The following is an 18,558-nucleotide window of genomic DNA, read 5'->3' as shown; positions in this document are numbered from 1 at the left end:
TTCGCACACAAAGAACATTTCAGCAAAGTTTGTGTCCTGGCTGTTAACAGCTACCAGCAAGTCACTTCTAATAGTTCAACACCATGAAACTAATAATGAGAATTTCTGAAATGTATCATGGCTAGAGATGTAACATGATTTGTGTGCATGATCCTGAAACCAAACAGCAGTCATCCCAGCAGAAGAGACTGGTCATAGCCCCACCACAAAAATTCATAGCAAAATGGTCATGTTGCTACCACCTTTTGTCCATGAGTGTGTTGTCTACCAGAAACATACTCCAGAGGGGCAAATCAATTAATAGAAATCTGAGACACTTTCATGATCGTTTTGAAGATTAATGGCAGAGCCACTATTGCCAAGCCACTCTTTACTAATGGTAATTCTAGAAAGAGGATGCAATGGAGTAAGGAGCATGAAAACTTGACGGTTAGAAATGTCGTATTTTCAGATGATCTTCTTTCAATCGGGGAGAGTTTATGTTTGGCGAATGCCAAAGAAACTGCATCATCTTGACTATCTTGTGCAAACCATCAAACATGGAGGAGGACCAATAATGGTTTATACAGCAATATATTCATATCTTTAGGTCTTATCATCACCCTGAAAATGGAATTCCAAAGACTGGTATCTTTGCTACAAATGTGCTCTCCCATTTGTTGTTTGTATAGAGTTTTATGGCCAAACACGGAATCATTCAAGTCCAACAACCCCTATGTTCATCAGATATGTGGCTGCATGTGACTTTTGCAGAATAGGAAAGAAAAATAAATAATAATAAATCTGAAAGGACAACAATTTTATAATATACAAATAATAAAGAAAAATAGGATGGCTCAGCTTTATGTGATTTTGAAATTGGCTTTCCAGAAGTGCTTGGAAGTAGGAAAACTGTCTGGCTAAGTGTATTGCCTCAGGAATGGCACTATTTTTAAGGAGGATCAAGTAACTCATCCCTTAAGTATGGTTATGTCACTGTATCAGAATAGTCTAGATTTTTTTTTTTGAACAGACCTCATATATATTGTTTCATAAATCATTTTTTTATGTGAATATGAAAATCATGATTCATTATCATTTCAAATTACATTCAGACACTTACATTTTTCAATATTGATGTAATTTTCAGCTTCTTCAGCTTTTCTTAGTGCTTCCTTTAAGATTCCTAACAGAGGAGATACTGAATTAGACAATGTCCAGTATGGAATTTTCAGTATTTTATAAACAATCTATATAAAAAACTAAAACAGAAAATCAGTTTACTTTAAAAACTGGGCAAAGTACTACCATTTATATTTTATGATTTCTAAATTTAAGTTTGCCTATCAACTGCTTTTGTTCTCAATAGTAAAGTCGTTCAGGCATTTCAAACACAACATGCATTTTTGAAATGAACATAAACCAATTTAATTTTATTAAATTACACAAGAAACACAAAATAAATATAGCAAATTAATTAGTGCTTTTTTTTTTTTTTTGGTAGTTGTTGGCGCATAGGCTTCTGTGGTCACATAATGCACCTCCCAAGGTTTTTGCAGTACTTTGATCCAAGCCCGAGGCGGGAATCAAACCCGCGACCTTTGGGTTGCCAGGCAGGCACTTTACCCACCCGGCTAGCCCGGTCAGCCCAATTAGTGCTGTTAAGAGGTTTCTTTTATGTTAATATGTTATAAGATTTCTACCTACTAAGGAAAAAAACAGCTGATTAGGCAGAATTTAAATTTAGAAATTGTAAAATCTGAACAGTAAACTTCATTTTGTTTTGGTATAGGGGGTTAGGTCCATAGGAGCAGAATAGTGCCTTACCTTACCTATAACCCTATTAATAACATTAATTAATTTGCTGTGATTATTTTGTGATTCAAGTGTTTCTGTGTTTCCTAAATTTAATTTAATAATGATAAAACCAATTTTATTTGACTCAAAAAATAATAACAAAATGATTATAGTGTGAAGAGACAACAGAAATTTCACCCCCCCTCCCTCTCTAGACATGTTTTTTTTTTTTTTTTTTTTTCCCTAAATAAAATCAGTTCATTCATTTCAGAAGTACACCACTGAAAGTTTTAGACTAAACCAAAGGTGGGGAACAACTATTCCATTAAGAAAAAAAGGCAGATGATTGGATAAAATTTAAAGTAAGAAATTGTAAAATCTAAACAGTAATACTTAGTCCAATTTTAACATCAAACTCATTTAGCTAAATATAACACAAAAGGTCCAGGCAACAAAGTGCCTAAACCTAAAAATTAGCAAATTAGATCACACTGCCTTTTAATTGAAGCACTCTGTATGTATACTGCTTGTCAACGAATTGAGCTATCTAGAACTGAATAAACCAGTTTGAAAATTTGCATGAATGCTGTTCAAGAATAAATATATAATATATACATAATTGGCTTTTCAAGATAGTGTTAGCACTATAACACTGGTCGTATGGTCATGTTTGTTACAAACATTGAAGCAGAGGTGTAGAAAGCGTGTAATACCTCTAGTAGACATCTGAAGACGTTACATGGGCCTAAGTAAATTTCAGTGTGAATCTGGGTGGTCAACAGCAAACTAATGTTCATATAGGCAATAGGAAGTATGGAGGAAGGTGTTAGCAACAGTGGCTACAAGCCAGTATCTATATTTATTGCTCAGGTTCAAGAAGCACCACAAGGATGTCAAAAGAGGAAAATGACAGATACACTAATTGGTTATAGAGCTATATGATTAAATGATGATCTCAAACAAAATCTGATACTTCAGATCTGGCAGACCTGCATCAACAAGCATCTTAGCAGAACACTGGGAAAGGCTATTCCATGTTCTTGCAATCCAATGAACCATGCGTCCCTCATACAATAATACCAGTTCCTGAGGTTTGTCATAGATATCCTTCTAGGTACAACAGCCATAGCTTATACTTGTGAGTCTAAAACACTGATGGAACTGATATTCAAGTCCCACTTGTGAATCAAGTGGACTGCATTTTGTCAAAGTTAAGTCATTTGGTGACAAACAAATACACTGATTGCACCTTTATGACAGTGGGGACTGTTAACAACTATGTGTATAATACCATACTCAACGTCAGCAACATTGTACCTAGTAACACTACAGCCCTTCGTAGTAACACTTGGCAGTTACCACCACTAGTATAGTGGTGGTGACGGTAAAAAGGTGTCTACATCAAATGGAATGGCTGATCCTATGTGTCACTATGCAACACTTGGGGGTTAATGATTCTCATAATCCAGTGCATTAGCATTACTTTGCTTAGTGGATGTTGAAATGACCAACTCTTGTTTACTCAACAAAATAAAGCTACAGAAGCTTTTAAAATGCACTGCTTGCTCGATGTTTGTGAATAAATCGGGTACAGAACATGATACTGCCATAGGGGATGTCTTTGTGTGTGTGTGTGTGTGCGATGTAAGAAGTGTAAGGAAATCAGGCGACAACTCAGCATTGTTATGGGCCTATATGAGAGCTTGAAGGACGGGGTAGATGCCCTCGAAGGATCTAAATTGAGGGCCCATCAAGCTCTCAGCTGTCCACATCAACGCCATAGCTTGAACTTGGTCATCACGCAAGGCAGAATGCACTGGTCCCACAGGAACTAGTAGCTGTTGGTGACTCTATTGTCAGGGAAATGGGACAAAGGTTAATGACATTGTAGAGCAGATATCATCTTTTAAGGGCACAAAAGGTGATATAGTTGCACATGTTGGTTCTAATGATATTAAGAGTAGGAGACCGGCAGAATTACTTAACAGGTACAGGTCACTGTTGAAAAAAAGCCGTGAATTAGGGTTGAATTTGAAAGTGTCTGCAATTCTGCCCAGACACGATAGAAGAGAGTATATGATGAGAGCTTTGTGGATCAATTCGGCCCTGGAAAGACTGTGCAAGGCTCAAGGGGTAGAATTTTTTTCAGCCTGGTCTGTACTTGTTAACAGGAGAGACTGCTTCTACAGGGATGGGATACACTTAAATACAAAGGGTGCAAGAATATTTGCTGATGCTATCGAGGCAGTGTTATGTGGGTCGGAAAACTGCTAGCTTGGGGGAATACAAGGACTAATAGATTAACAGTAGCCACTGGCAGAGGTGAAAGTGATTCTTGCACTGCTTCTATTGGAATGAGCAGCAGCCTGGAAAACAAGATGCAGGATATTTCAGAGACTGCTGGGAGTCATTGCGGTACAAGTAAACACAAGGGTTGTGTTAAGGTAGCTAAGAATAGGAACAGGTGCACGTATACTTGCTGGTACACCAATGCTAGGAGTTTGGTAAATAAATTTGATGAATTTGAGGTATTGCTCAAACATCAAAGGCAGATATTCTTGGGATATCAGAGACGTGGTGTGACACAGATATAAGGAATGCAGAACTGGAATTTGGGGAGTACAATGTGTACAGAAAGGATAGACAGGATAGGAAGGGAGAAGACATTATGCTACTAGTTAAGAAACACATAAAATCCAAGGAAGTGAAGCCAGTCAACGTAGCTGGATAGTACAGTGTCGAGTCAGTTTAGTGTGACATAAGCATTGGGAGATCAAAATTGAGAGTAGGAGTGTGTTATAGGCCTAATGACTCTGATGAGTATAATAAGAAACTGTACCGGGAAATAGAGTGGGCCAGTAAATCAGAGAGTCTTATAATGGGGGATTTTAATTTCCCAGATATTGACTGGAATTTGTGGGTTGGTCACTCACACACTAAGCAAGGCTTTTGTGGATTTATTGGATGATTGTTTTCTACATCAGCATTTTTGGGAGGAAACTAGAGGAAGTAATACTTTTGATCTGATTATCAGTAGTGATTCTTCATGCATTAAGAATCTGCAGATAAAGGAACCACTAGGTGGCAGTGATCACAGTGTGCTGAAATGGGATTTACTCAAAGAGGTAACTACCATCAGGGGTAAAGGGAAGGGTTTTTGCTTTCGTAAAGGTGACTGCGATGGTCTGAGACAATATTTAAATTCTATACAGTGGGACCAACTGATGATGTTACCAACAGCAAATTCAAAATGGGAAGCATTCAAAGAACTTATCTTGGAAGCTACTAGGCTTTACATACCAACTAAGAAATAATGTTCAAGGTTTAGGCCTAAATGGATGTCAGATGAACTAATGAGACATATGGCAGAGAAGAAAAATGCATGGGATACATATAAATTAATGGGTGACATGGAAGCCTATGATAGATATAAGCTGGTCTGTAACCAAGTCACAAAGGAGATTAGGCAGGCAAAGGCAGATTAAAAGAAATCCTTGGCAAAGGATGCAAAAAAAAACAGAAAAGAGTTCTTTACCTATGTAAACTTTAGAAGGAAAGGGATGAATCAGATTGGTCCACTGGATATTGATGGTTCAACAGTTGAGGATCCTGCTCAGGTGGCTAACAAACTAAACGACTATTTTGCATCTACATTCACAAATGAGAAGGTATTCAGGAAGGGGAATGCCAGAGGTGAAGTAAACTCTGGCAGTGAGTTAGATAATTTTGTAATAACTGAGAGGAAAGTGGAGGAGAAATTGTTGAAGATAAACATAAAAAAGGCACCTGGGGTGGATGGGATCTATCCAGTTATATTAAAGGAGGCAGCAAAGGAAGTAAGCAAACCCTTAGCCATAATTATGAGAGCTTCTTTGGACTCAGGGGAGGTACCCATAGACTGGAGATGTACAAATGTGACCCCAATTCACAAAGGAGGATCAAAGGTTGACACAAGTAATTATAGACCAGTGAGTTTAACTTCTGTTCCAGGAAAATTAATGGAGGCACTGCAGGATCATCTAGACAAGACTTCAGTTATAGCTTGCACACAGCACTGTTTTGTTAAGGGAAAGTCTTGCCTGACCAATTTGATTGGATACTATTATGCAGTCACAAAAGAACTGGATGCAGGAAATAACTTTGATATTATATATTTGGATCTTAGAAAGGCTTTTGATACTGTTGCACATGGAACATGGAAAACTGCTGCACAAATTGGAGCAGTGTGGCATTGGAGGCAAATTGCTGCTATGGATAAAGGGATGGTTGAAAGGGAGAAGACAGAGAGTGGTAATCAATGGACACTGCTCATCGCGGACTAATGTTATTAGTGGAGTTCCTCAGGGTTCAGTGTTGGGTCCATTATTGTTTTCTGTATTTATAAATGATATTGATGATGGTATATCAAGCTTAATGTCCAAGTTTCTAGCAGGAATGAGGAGGTGATTATTCCCTTGTATAAGGCAATGGTCAGGCCACACCTTGAGTACTGTATACAAGTCTGGAGGCATCATTTCAAGAAGGATGTAGAGCTGTTGGAACGAGTACAGAGAAGGGCAACAAGATTAGTGAATGGAACAAAGGGTTGCTCTTACGAAGAAAGGCTTAAGTTTTGCAAATTACAGTGTCTGGAGACTAGGCACCGGCGAGGCGATCTGATAGAGGTGTATAAAGCCTTGAATGGTTTGAGCATGCTCAATGCCAATGGGATTCTTCCTCTTGCTCAGAATAATCACCTGAGAGGGCATAAATTCAAATTGAGGGAAGACAGATGTGCAAAAATTTGCCTTTAGCCAGTGGGTAGTTGGTTCATGGAATAGACTTCCATCCCTTGTTGTGGAAGTTGATGGCCTAAATAAATTTAAGGCTAAGCTGGACGGGTATTTCGAACGAACGGAGGGGTGAAATGGGAGTGTTTTTTTTTTGGCTGATGCTGCATAAGCTTGCTTTCTTGCATCATATGCCTCTACTAATGCTAATGCTAAGCTCTCCCACCTCTTCTATTATAGTGTATGACTGATATCTTTTGGTGTTATGATAGGCATTATTGCAAGTTCTATATTCTTTACTCTTAGAGGGTTTAGCTGTAAAATGGTTTTCACAAGCAGGTGACTGTCCAGGGAGCATCCAGATCAACTAGCGTATACAAGAGGTATTTTCAAAGCCACGTTATGTTGAAGAACTGGAAATATTCTTACTGTGTGTACACCATATCCAAAAAATTTCACAAATACATATATCCCCCCCTCTACTTTTACCTCATCTATTCTTTGCATCACGAATAATCAAACTAATAAAACAAAATTATCTGTGAGAAGATCTAAACTTCTCAAAAACTTCCTCATCTATTTCACAAATACAATTTGTGAAATAGATGAGGAAGTCCATTCCGGTTATTTGGGACACATCAGGACTAGTGCATTTTGGCCCGATTAAGCGGCTGCCCCAATTATCCAAAGTTTCACGTAAATAGTTAAAAATACAATGCCCCCCCCTTTACAATTGGTTCAGTGTACAATCAAATCACGTTACGATGGAGTCACCATTGTAAAGTGCCGTTCACTATATGATGTGCAGTAAGCGCTGGTTATTGTAATCATGTTTATGAATTGAATTTTAATTCTATTCATAAACATGATCACAATGCTGATTCTAATTAGCGAAAATAGGAGGAATATTATCCATGAGCTATAAAAGCAAAGATATATTAAGCACAAATTTACCCTTTATTACCTTACCAATTAAAAAATTAAATGATATGTGAAAATCAGAAGAATATACGTGATAATCGGAATAATTAATACGTACTGTAATATGTACATACAAACTAATTGACATTTCTGTTCACTGACATTAGGGCGGGGAGGGGGTAAAATTTAAAACAGTAGAAAGATAAGCAATCAATAACAAAGAACACGGCACACACAAATTGCAAGTAACACAATACGCGCAAGTGAGAACGGAGTAACGAGTTACAAAGCTTTAAAAATAGGAATGAAGAGAAGATCTGAAAATTAATTTTTTTATATGATTGAAGATTTCATAGAAGTGTAAACACATTTTACCATAATAACCCACAGAATTCCAGCTGTCGGTATTATTGCAAATTCAGTAAGATCGAGTTTACTGTCCGTTTATGATAGATTTCACTAACAGAAAAGCCCAATAAACAGGTGACTACTAATTGTTTTTATTGTTTTATGGTTGTGACCTCCAGAATTTCGACTGAACCACGTGGTACCGTCGGAGACAATCGTAGGGTAATCTCCAGTGCTGCAGTCTCCTGCGCCGATTAAACGGCATGCTGTCCCAATTAAGCGAAGTAAACCCTTTCTATTTTCTTGATTGGTTTCTGTTTTTTAAGATTTGCCCCAAATAAATGGCTGCCTCAATTAACCAGTGGCCCAAATAACCGGAATCCACTGTACATGGTCTTCATTATAATCTCAATGACATTTCTATTTCCAGCTACAATCTGCCAGGCCTCACTTAATTCTGATAGAATCATAGCTATCAATTGCCTCAACTACTATTCATCACAACTGCCCTAATTATACTGACCAACAAAAAAAACCCATTTTTTTTGTTCTGTTAAAATAACCGGAGATTCTTGGATAACCGGAGTCAGGGCGATTCTTGTATTTCATATTTTTTAAGAAAATGTTACATGCAATTATAAATAGTGAACATATCGAACAATGGGTCTATTAACCTTATTCCGTTTACATTTTTAAAAATGTTTATCTGATAACAAAACGCTTATTTTGTTGTTTTTTGCCTTTTATAATTGTCCATTGGTGTCTCCCATACGAGAGTCTAACAGTAGTCTGCCAACATATTTGGACTCCATTTTTCCTTGTATCTTTTTTCATTTGAGAAATATCTTGGTGAAATCTTTCACCGTGTTCATCCAATACTGCTCCCAAATTTTCAGGAAAAAAGTCTAAATGGAAATGTAGGAAATAAGCTTTAATGTTTTCAAACGTCTTCCAGATCTTATTTCTGTAGCACTTAATTCTTTAGTGAATTCCTCATTTTGGAATAGCAGTTTGATTTGAGGACCCGCAAAAATTCCCTCTTTTATCTTGGCCTCACTGATTTGAGGAAACTTTTGCCTCAAATAGGAAAATCCTTCTTTTTTGTCCACCACTTTCACAAATATTTTTATCAAACCTAGCTTGATGTGCAATGGATGTAAATAGATTTTTGACTTATCCACCAAAGGAGGACGTGACACATTTTTTGTGGCCTGGTGTACTCTCTGAATGGTCTGGCCATTTTTTTTACCCTATAGTGGCAATCCTTCACTCAGCTGTCCCACTTGCATAAAAAGCAGCAGTATTTAGTATATCCAATTTGCAACCCAGTCAGCAAAGCTACCACTTTTAGGTTGGTACAGATTCCAATTGTATTGATAGCAATTTTTTGCAAAAGAACCTGTAAGTTCTTGTACATTTCCTTCATGTGAACTGCATGGGCCAGTGGTATAGATCAAGGTTGGGCAGCCTTTTTAAATGACGGTCCAAATAAAATGTATGTGAGGTACATGCGGGCCAATTTTTTTTTTTTTTTTTTTAGCTTTCCACAATTTTTAGGATTATTAAAATGATGTACAATAAAAAAAAATTGTCGTCAACAGTTTTATGTTATTTACTGTAATATTTATACATACAGGTGACCCCCCACTTAACGCTGATAATTTGTTCCAGAAAAACAGTGCTAAGTGAATCTGCGCTAAGCGAGCACCGCATTCCCATAAGGTAACGTATGTATTTGTGAGTTGTGGTCGGTTCCTTAGGATATTTCCTAATCGATAATAAACGGTAATGAAAAGATGCACAAATATCAGTCAAAATATTTAATATTCACATATTTGTACATATAAAATATTCTGCATTACATACGTATATAATTATGTGGTAACTACTTACGTACCAAAATTAAACTTAAAATTCCAATTAAAATCATGAATTTAATTGATGAATTTAATCATGAAAAATGTGCCAATTTTGGGTTGTACTTTGGTCCTCTTCCTAGTAAACTAAAAGGGGTTTTAATTTTAAATCCCCCACAGCCTTACCACCCAAAAATAAAGTCAACCGATCCTTTGCCGCTTTGAAACCTGGCATGTTTTTTTCTTCTTTCAATATGAAACTTCTTTTAGGAATTCGTTTCCAAAAAAGTCCTGCTTCATCTATGTTAAAAGCTTGTTGAGAATTATAACACATAATAGCCCTCTTCAATAATTTTAACAAGTTCTTTTTTGAAAGTTTCGGCTCCTTCATCTGAACTTTCAGCTTCTCCTTAGATTTTAAATCTATTCACCCAGCCCTTACTAGTTTTAAATGGTTCCACATTTTTTTTTTTTTTTTAGGTGAGTGTTCTTCAGATCATCATATAGGCTAATCTCTCTCGCTCTCTTTTTTTTGTTTTTTATAATATTTAACTTAACTGAATTCTGCATTGGATATTCTCTTCAATAAAATTAGTTAAAGTCTCTCCATTTCAATCCTAATAGCCGGCCTAGCCCTAGTTGCTTGCAGTGGAACAGCTGTCTTTCCCGCTGCTAAAATTAATTCTTTATTTTTTATAATTGTTCTTACAGTTAAACCTGCCAGTCCTAAATTATAGCGCACATCCGCTTGTCGTTGACTGGAATTGATTTGCTTCAAAAAGTCTAATTTAATTTTCAAATTCAGTATTTTTCTTACATTTGTAGTCTTCGTACTGCGTCCATACGTTGTTGCTTTTTCATTCTTATCCGCCATTATTAACTCTTCGAAAATGTAACTGCATCAGCTGCATTAATCATGATACAATGTTGAAGTAAACTGTGCATTACGCACGCTGTCTAATACTGTACTGAGTGATGACTAGACTTTGGATAAATGCATATAACGCAAACATTACACGCAATATACTTGATCATTTTTTAAAATGTTGATGTTGGAACTATGTAACAAGTCACTGTACTGCAATTAAATTAGCGTGCGAGAAAATTTCACTGAGCATGGGAAAATTTCTCATGTTGGCATGGGAAATGTTTTAATGTTGTTTTGCTATTCATTTTCAAGCTATTGACTCCATCAAATGAAACAATTTCGTTAAATATGCTAAAAAATACAACCTGTAAAAGAGCGCTATAGTGATTTGTGACAGCGTTATAGTCACGGGTTATAATACAAAAACAGCATTATAGCGAATCAGCATAAAGGGAACCGTGTTATAACAAGGGCTGATGTACTCGTACATTATAATTAATTTTATTAATAAGAAAGACATACTCTCATTTATTCTGCTGGCATTTGTCTCATTTATTTAGTTCTTTCTTATTGCACTGCTCTCCCCAGGCACTTCAACTTACTGATATTTTTCAGTTATAAAGTGCAGCCCTGGCTGCAGATCTTGAAAGCCAGGGAGGGTGCAGTGTGTGTGTGTGTGTGTGTGTTGTTGATATACAGTTGGGATTGTGTTGATATTTCCAATAAACATATTGTTATTAATTATGTTTTTCTTGCAGCCAATTACATTCACTCCTTCACTCAATTATATTTACCATAACACTAATTCACTCTCTCTTGATGGGTTACTCTCTTTCACCAAAACTGACATTCATTCCCTTTTACCACAATTCCTATTTCACTCTATCATTCATTAAAGAACTAACTCAAACATGGAATATAGAAATGGGTATACACCGAGTGATCACTGAATTATGACCACCCTATGAAAACTGAATGCGACCCGTTGACCACGTGAGGTACGAGAGTGCGCAGTTAGTCTACGTCCGTAGCATAGATAAGGTGTCAGTGGTTCAGTAGGTAGTAAAATTCCGGACATGACAGGTAAAAGGAAGGATTTATCGGACTTTGATAAAAGGCAGATTGTGGGTGCTCGGCGAGCTGGTGCCTCAATTTCCCAAACAGCTGAACTGGTGGGGTGTTCAAGAGCTGCCATAGTTAAAGTGTACCAGAACTGGCGTAAAAATGGTCAAACAATGATCCGACAACAAAACTGCAAAGGTCAGCAAAGCTTTGATTGCTCACCTCTCAACACAGTTTGATTGGCCATACCTCCTGAATGCTTACGACGTCTTGTTGAATCAATGCCATGTCGGATAGCTGCTATACTGAGGGCAAAAGGAGGACCACCAATGAAGTATTAGGTAGGTGGTCATAATTCAGTGATCACTCAGTGTATATCAGAACACGGCACTGCCTGATCCACCATGGACAAATATTCCTGAAATTTACGATCACTATTTCCAACAGTGGGGAAAGAACACTTTGTCTCCCTTCATTATTGCACAGTTACATGAAGCTCACTCTGCTTATAATTCACAGACCTGTAAGATCTATACAGACAGATCAAAAACTGAGACCCAAGTAGGTGCTGCGGCAATCTTCCCATCATTCACAACTTCTGTCTCATTACCTGTCGAATGTAGTATCTTCCTGCTGAGCTTTATGCTATAAACTCGGCTCTGGATCACATTACTGAACTTCTAATTACACCTGCTTTAATATTCACTGACTCTCTCAGTGCTGTTGGAACTGATATTCGGGTGACACTCAAGTCAAGTGGACCCAATTTCAGCAAAGACCGGATGGTCTGTGACAGCCAAATCCTCTGCTTACACCTTCACGATGGTGGGACTGTTAGTAATCCTGGGTATAACCTCCATGCACAAGCACATTGTGGGTGACCACCAAGGTGTGAACCAACATAAGCAGGGGTCGAGGTGTGGCACCCACACCACATGGAGGAATGCCGCCCCTCTGTGTTACCAGGCAGTACTAGGTGGTAGATGACTCTCATCAACCGGTGCAATATTACCACTTTGCTTATTGGAGGCTTGAAGTGATGGAACCCATGTTTAGTCTCTAGAGCTAAGTTCCGGTCAACCCTTCCCTATCTCTTCCATCATGCAGAATGATTGATGACTTTTGAGGTTATGATGAACATCGTGGCAAGATCCAATATTCCTTACATTTCGAGGGTACAACTCTAAAACAGTGTTCGCAGGCCGGCCGCTAGTTAGTACACCAGACCGAACCTATTGGTAACTCTCTAGGAGGCTTCCGGATAAGCTAGTGTATAATCTTGCTACCTCTACTCTGATAGTGACTGGAGGGAGTCCGAGTAGTGTGTATGCAGGGAGCATTGTCAAGGCCACATTATGTCAAGGATCTGGGTTTATTCTTACCATGTGTACACCACATCCAAAAATTTTATTACTTCATACAGCATGCCCCACCCACTTTTTCTTACTATTGAATACACCATGAATTGTCAAACTAATAGAGCAAGCTTATCTGCGAAAAGATCTAAACCTCCCAAACACTTCCTAATTCATTTCACGAATATGCGTGGTCTCAATTCTAATCTTAACGATGTCCATTTCCACTTGCAGTCTGCCAAACCCCATGTACTTTTTCTGACAGAATCTCAGTTATCGGTTGATTCAACTACTGCTCATCTCAGATGCCCAAATTATTCGCTGTATGATTCCTTTTGCCTCAAAGGTGGTACTTGTGCATATGTCCGTTCTAATATTCCCTGTCAGAGACTTGGCAATTTGGAATCTACTCTCTTTGATCTTCTCTGGCTTAAAATCTCTCTACCTCATTGTGTAAAATTCATTTGTTGTCTCTACCGTTCTCCCAACTCCACTAATCACTTGGAGCTTTTTCACTTCCTCTCTTTGCAACTTGACTTTCTCCAGTCCAACTTTCCTAACAGTGAGGTAATTTTCCTTGGTGACTTTAATGTTCACAACTCCAGCTGGCTTCCGTTTTCTAGTCACACCGACCCAGCTGGTCGAGATGCTGAGGCTTTTGCAATTACTAATGACCTTGCACAGATTGTTCATTTACCTACAAGAATACTGGACAATCCTAATCATACAGCCAACAAGCTTGATCTTTTTCTCACAAACAACCCTTCTAAGTACACGGTTGAAGTGAGAGGTCCTTTAGGCACTTCAGATCACAACTTGGTGATTGTCTCTTCTCCAATCGAGCCTTTATCTCATGGTTATTCCCAACCTCGTGTTGTTTGGCATTACAAGAATGCAAAATGGGATGACCTGCGAGATTTCTTTTCTTCTTTTCCTTGGTCGGATTACTGTTTCAAAACTTCTGATGTCAACGTTTGCTCAGATCGTGTCAGTGAAATTATTCTTGCAGGAATGGAATCCTTTATCCCACACTCCACTTTAAAATCTCGTCCTTTATCTAAATCTTGGTTTTCCAATAAATGTGATAAGGCTGTTCAAAAGAAGAATGTTGAATATCGTAATTGGCTTGTTTCTAATTCTTCAGTTTCATTTTCTGCCTACACCAAAGCTCGCTACAATTGTAAGGCAGTTATTAATCAGTCCAAACTAGAGTTTGAACAGGCTAAGAGTAGAAACTTGCTTCTTGCCCTAATAGTAGCTGAGCATTCTGGTCTCTTGCCAAAGCTATTGGCTGCAACTTTTGCCCATCTCTGCTCCCACCTCTGTCCAAACCAGATGGTTCTGTTGTCACTTCAGCCAAGGATAAAGCTGACCTGCTAGCATCCCATTTTTCTTCCAACTCATGTATTAATGATCTTGGTAAAACACCTCCCACCATTCCCAACACGCTCCATTCAATGCCTCCTGTGGTCTTCTGTCAAAAGGATTTTGACGAATCTTGATGCTAAGAAAGCTCCAGGTCCCGATGGTATTTCTCCACTTGTTCTCAAAACCTGTGCTCCTGAACTTACTCCTTTTCTTTGCCGCCTTTTTTCACTTTCTTATTCCAAAGGTGTTTTTCCTTCTGCTTGGAAATTTGCCCATATCCAGCCAGTTTCTAAAAAGGTGACAAATCCCTCCCATCCAATTATCATCCCATTGCAATTACTTCTACTCTTTCTAAAGTAATCGAGAAATCAATTAACCGCCAAATCTTAAACTACCTAGAAACCGTCTGATCAACAATCACCAGTACGGATTCCGTCAATGTTGATCGACTGGTGATGTTCTGGCTTATGTTATCCATTTATGGACTAATTCAATGGAAAGGTTCGGTGAAACACAAGTAGTTGCTCTTGACATCTCAAAGGCTTTCGATCGTGTTTGGCATAAAGGTCTTCTAAACAAGCTTCCATCTTATGGTTTGACAACTGTTTTTAGTAATTGGTTATCCAGTTTTCTCTCTGATTGCTCACTGAGGGTGATGGTAGATGGCTCTCTGTCTTTTAACTTCTCCACTAATGCCGGTGTCCTCTAAGGTTCAGTTCTTGTCCCCACTCTTTTCCTCTTGTATATTAATGATCTTCTTCCATTGACTGGAAATTCTATCCATAGTTTTACCGATAATAGCACATTGCATTCCACTTTCCATTTTGAGGAACCTTGCCCTGTTCAATCAGCTTCAACTTCTCGAAAATCTGCTACCAATTCCTTAAATGCCGATGTTCAGGTAATTCTCCAGTGGGGGCAGACAACTTAGTTGATTTCAACCCTTCTAAAACTCAGTCTTGTCTTATATCTCACAAAAAGGATTCTTCTGCTCCTATGCTTATCTTTAGTGACACTCCGATTTCTAGGCAAAATGATATATCTCTTTTGGGGATTACCCTGACTTCTAATCTCTCTTGGCACAAGTACATTACAAATATTGCTTCCTCTGCATCTAAAAAACTTTGTTTCTCTTTTGCTCTCGGCATTACGTTTCTTCCAAACAGCTGCTCACTCTGTATAAATCGCAAATCCGCCCTGCCATGGAATATTGTTCCCACATCTGGGGTGGTGCCCCCAAAACCTCTCTCAGGCTTCTTGATTCCATTCAGAAGAGGGCAGTTAGATTAATCAATGATTCATCTCTAACAGAGTCTCTCCACTCACTGTTTCATAGATGTACTGTTTCTGCTGCATGCCTCTTCTACATATACTTCCACGGGCACTGTTCCTTCTCACTTGGCTTCTATAATTCCCGCTCCCTCTTTCAAAACAGTCCAAACACGTGCCACCACCAGCCAACATCCATTTATTGTCCAACTTCAAACTCACAGAACCAACTTTTCATCTTCCTCGTTTATTCATTCAACTGCTATTTTCTGGATCAACCTTCCTTCATACATATTTCCTGAAAATTACAGTCTACAGAAGTTCAAGTCCAATGTCAACAAATATCTTCTTTCGTCTTCTCAACCTCCAACCCAAGCATGGTTTTCTCTTTCGCTCTCGGCATTACGTTTCTTCCAAACAGCTGCTCACTCTGTATAAATTGGAAATCCGCCCTGCCATGGAATATTGTTCCCACATCTGGGGTGGTGCCCCCAAAACCTCTCTCAGGCTTCTTGATTCCATTCAGAAGAGGGCAGTTAGATTAATCAATGATTCATCTCTAACAGAGTCTCTCCACTCACTGTTTCATAGATGTACTGTTTCTGCTGCATGCCTCTTCTACATATACTTCCACGGGCACTGTTCCTTCTCAATTGGCTTCTATAATTTCCGCTCCCTCTTTCAAAACAGTCCACAAACACGTGCCACCACCAGCCAACATCCATTTATTGTCCAACTTCAAACTCACAGAACCAACTTTTCATCTTCCTTATTTATTCATTCAACTGCTAATTTCTGGAACAACCTTCCTTCATACATATTTCCTGAACATTACAGTCTACAGAAGTTCAAGTCCAATGTCAACAAATATCTTCTTTCGTCTTCTCAACCTCCAACCCAAGCACGGTACTAAGTACTATAGGTTCTAATACCTCTCGTGTTTGGGGTTTACATAAAAAAAAAAAAAAAAAATTAGTAATACCAACTCCTTTCACCCTGTTATAAAACAAATCCACTCTAAATTACTTGCCTGTAATGTATTGTGGAATAACAGGAAATGAAAGAGCAGATCTTGCAGCCAAACAACCAGATACTAGTCTTTTGCAGATTTTTCAAAATCCATATACATGTTATAAACACATCCGTGAAGCATGTTACAATAGCTGGTCACTAATCTGGAGAGGTTATTCAGGAAACAAACTATACCAAATAAAACCAGAACCAAAGCTGTGGCTCTTGAGCTTCCAGAAAAGCAGACGAGAAGAAACAATTTTAGGAAGGCTAAGGATTGGGCATACTCACCTCACTTGCCTGTATCTATTAACTAATGACAGCACTCCCCAATGTACATTATGTCAGGTACAACTGACCATTTGTCATTTGTTAGTGGACTGTCCTCTCTTTCAAACTATCCGCTTAAACATCTTTAAATCAATTGCTAATGCACAGTCATCAATAAATTCATTGCAGATTCTGGGAGATGATCCTAATAAAGAAGAACTATTTACTTTCCTAAATCGTATAGGAATGTATCATAAAATATAGTTATTACAATAAAGTTAATATTTCATATTCACCATTAGAAAGACACAATATGACCCTAGAAGCCTATGTGTCGTTAAACCCAAGAACAACTCTGTTCCGTGCCCAGCCCACTGTCTCAGTCTTTCGCACTTTCATTCATTCTTCTTTCATTCTACATTGCATACTCTAACTGCTAGCTTACTATTTTTCAGCTATGCTGCTTTCCTGGCTGCCTGTACATCTCCCCCCCCCCCTACATGTTTTCTTATTTGGTGTGGGCCTCCAGGTCACCTACTAGGGAAGGGTAATCCTAGGGGGATTACTCTTCAGTCAATCTGGTTTAGTTGGATTTGGGTACCTGTCAAGGAGTTGTATACAGCTACCCTGTCAGTTTAAAATGTCATCATCTGGCATGGTAAGTCCAGATGATGGGTAAAACCCCAAGTAGGAATAGGTATTCACCTATTCCTACTGAAAGACGCCTCAAAGGAATTTGCCAAACCTTTATGGTTAATTACGGGGTTGTCATCTTTAGATTCAAGAGTAATCCCATGAATTGGCTAAGTGCCAATGTTTGGCAAATACATGAGGGGGAGATAAAGATCACAGGAGTAATTACAGACCAATTTGATCTCAGTGACAGGAAAGCTCATGGAGACTACTAAATAACACTGACTCGAATCTGTAAAGCGTCTTTATTATGATAAAATAAAATAAAACATGTGTTCTGTTTGTATAACTATATGTTAAAATATTAAAACAAAATAAAATAAATGTATAACAAGAATAAAATTCAATAAAATATATAAAATTAAAAGCAATAAAAGTTGTTTAAAATCACTAGAACCACTAATACAGGAGCTTTCGGCAGCAGCAGCAGCCGCCTTCATCAGCTATAGTGGTTGCAGGATGACCAACAATCTATGTACCACACATCTCAGCAGGTCTGCGACATGAACTATGTCTGCGCACGGTTCACTTCTTATACATTGGAACTGGAAAATGGAGGGCCACTTTAAACCATTCGTCTCTTCGTAGGATAAGGGCTTCAAAAAGTGAATGAAGGCAAAAGCCCTTATCCCTATTAAGACTGTAGCGCTCGGACGAACATATTCTTAAACTCTCCAGCCATTTCCGGTTCCAAAAGCCATGTGCCTTATCCACAATCACAGCTTCTTTAGCAGTAATGCCATGCCCAGTTTCCCAGGCATGTTCTGCTACAGCCGAACCTCCATAATTTGCAGTCTTAAGGGCTCTATTGTGTTCCTCCAGGTGATCCCACAGTCTGCGTTATGTTTCCCCCAATAACAACCCCCACAATCAGGACACTCAATTTCATATGACCCTACTAGTGTCATTACCTGCAATAGGATCTTTAGTTGCAGACACTACTGTGTACAGCCTCCGACCTGGCAGCTGCACACAGCATATCTTACACGAAC

General features: G+C 38.4%; 1 protein-coding gene across 1 annotated transcript in view; it reads right to left on the bottom strand.

Annotated features, from left to right (window-relative positions):
- Positions 1-18,558, bottom strand: part of LOC150081539 (gem-associated protein 8-like) — a 72,118-nt gene that overhangs the window by 15,739 nt on the left and 37,821 nt on the right. Inside the window, exon 3 of the mRNA XM_090379368.1 lies at positions 1,103-1,165. Within this exon, the coding sequence (XP_090235494.1) occupies positions 1,103-1,165 (63 nt within the window). The remainder of the gene's footprint in view (positions 1-1,102; positions 1,166-18,558) is intronic.

This window comes from Mastigoproctus giganteus, chromosome 8 (genome assembly GCF_048544385.1).
Source record: "Mastigoproctus giganteus isolate SK-2022 chromosome 8, ASM4854438v1, whole genome shotgun sequence".
NCBI classification, from domain to species: Eukaryota; Metazoa; Arthropoda; class Arachnida; order Uropygi; family Thelyphonidae; genus Mastigoproctus; species Mastigoproctus giganteus.
This window is presented reverse-complemented; position numbering and strand designations above follow the sequence as displayed.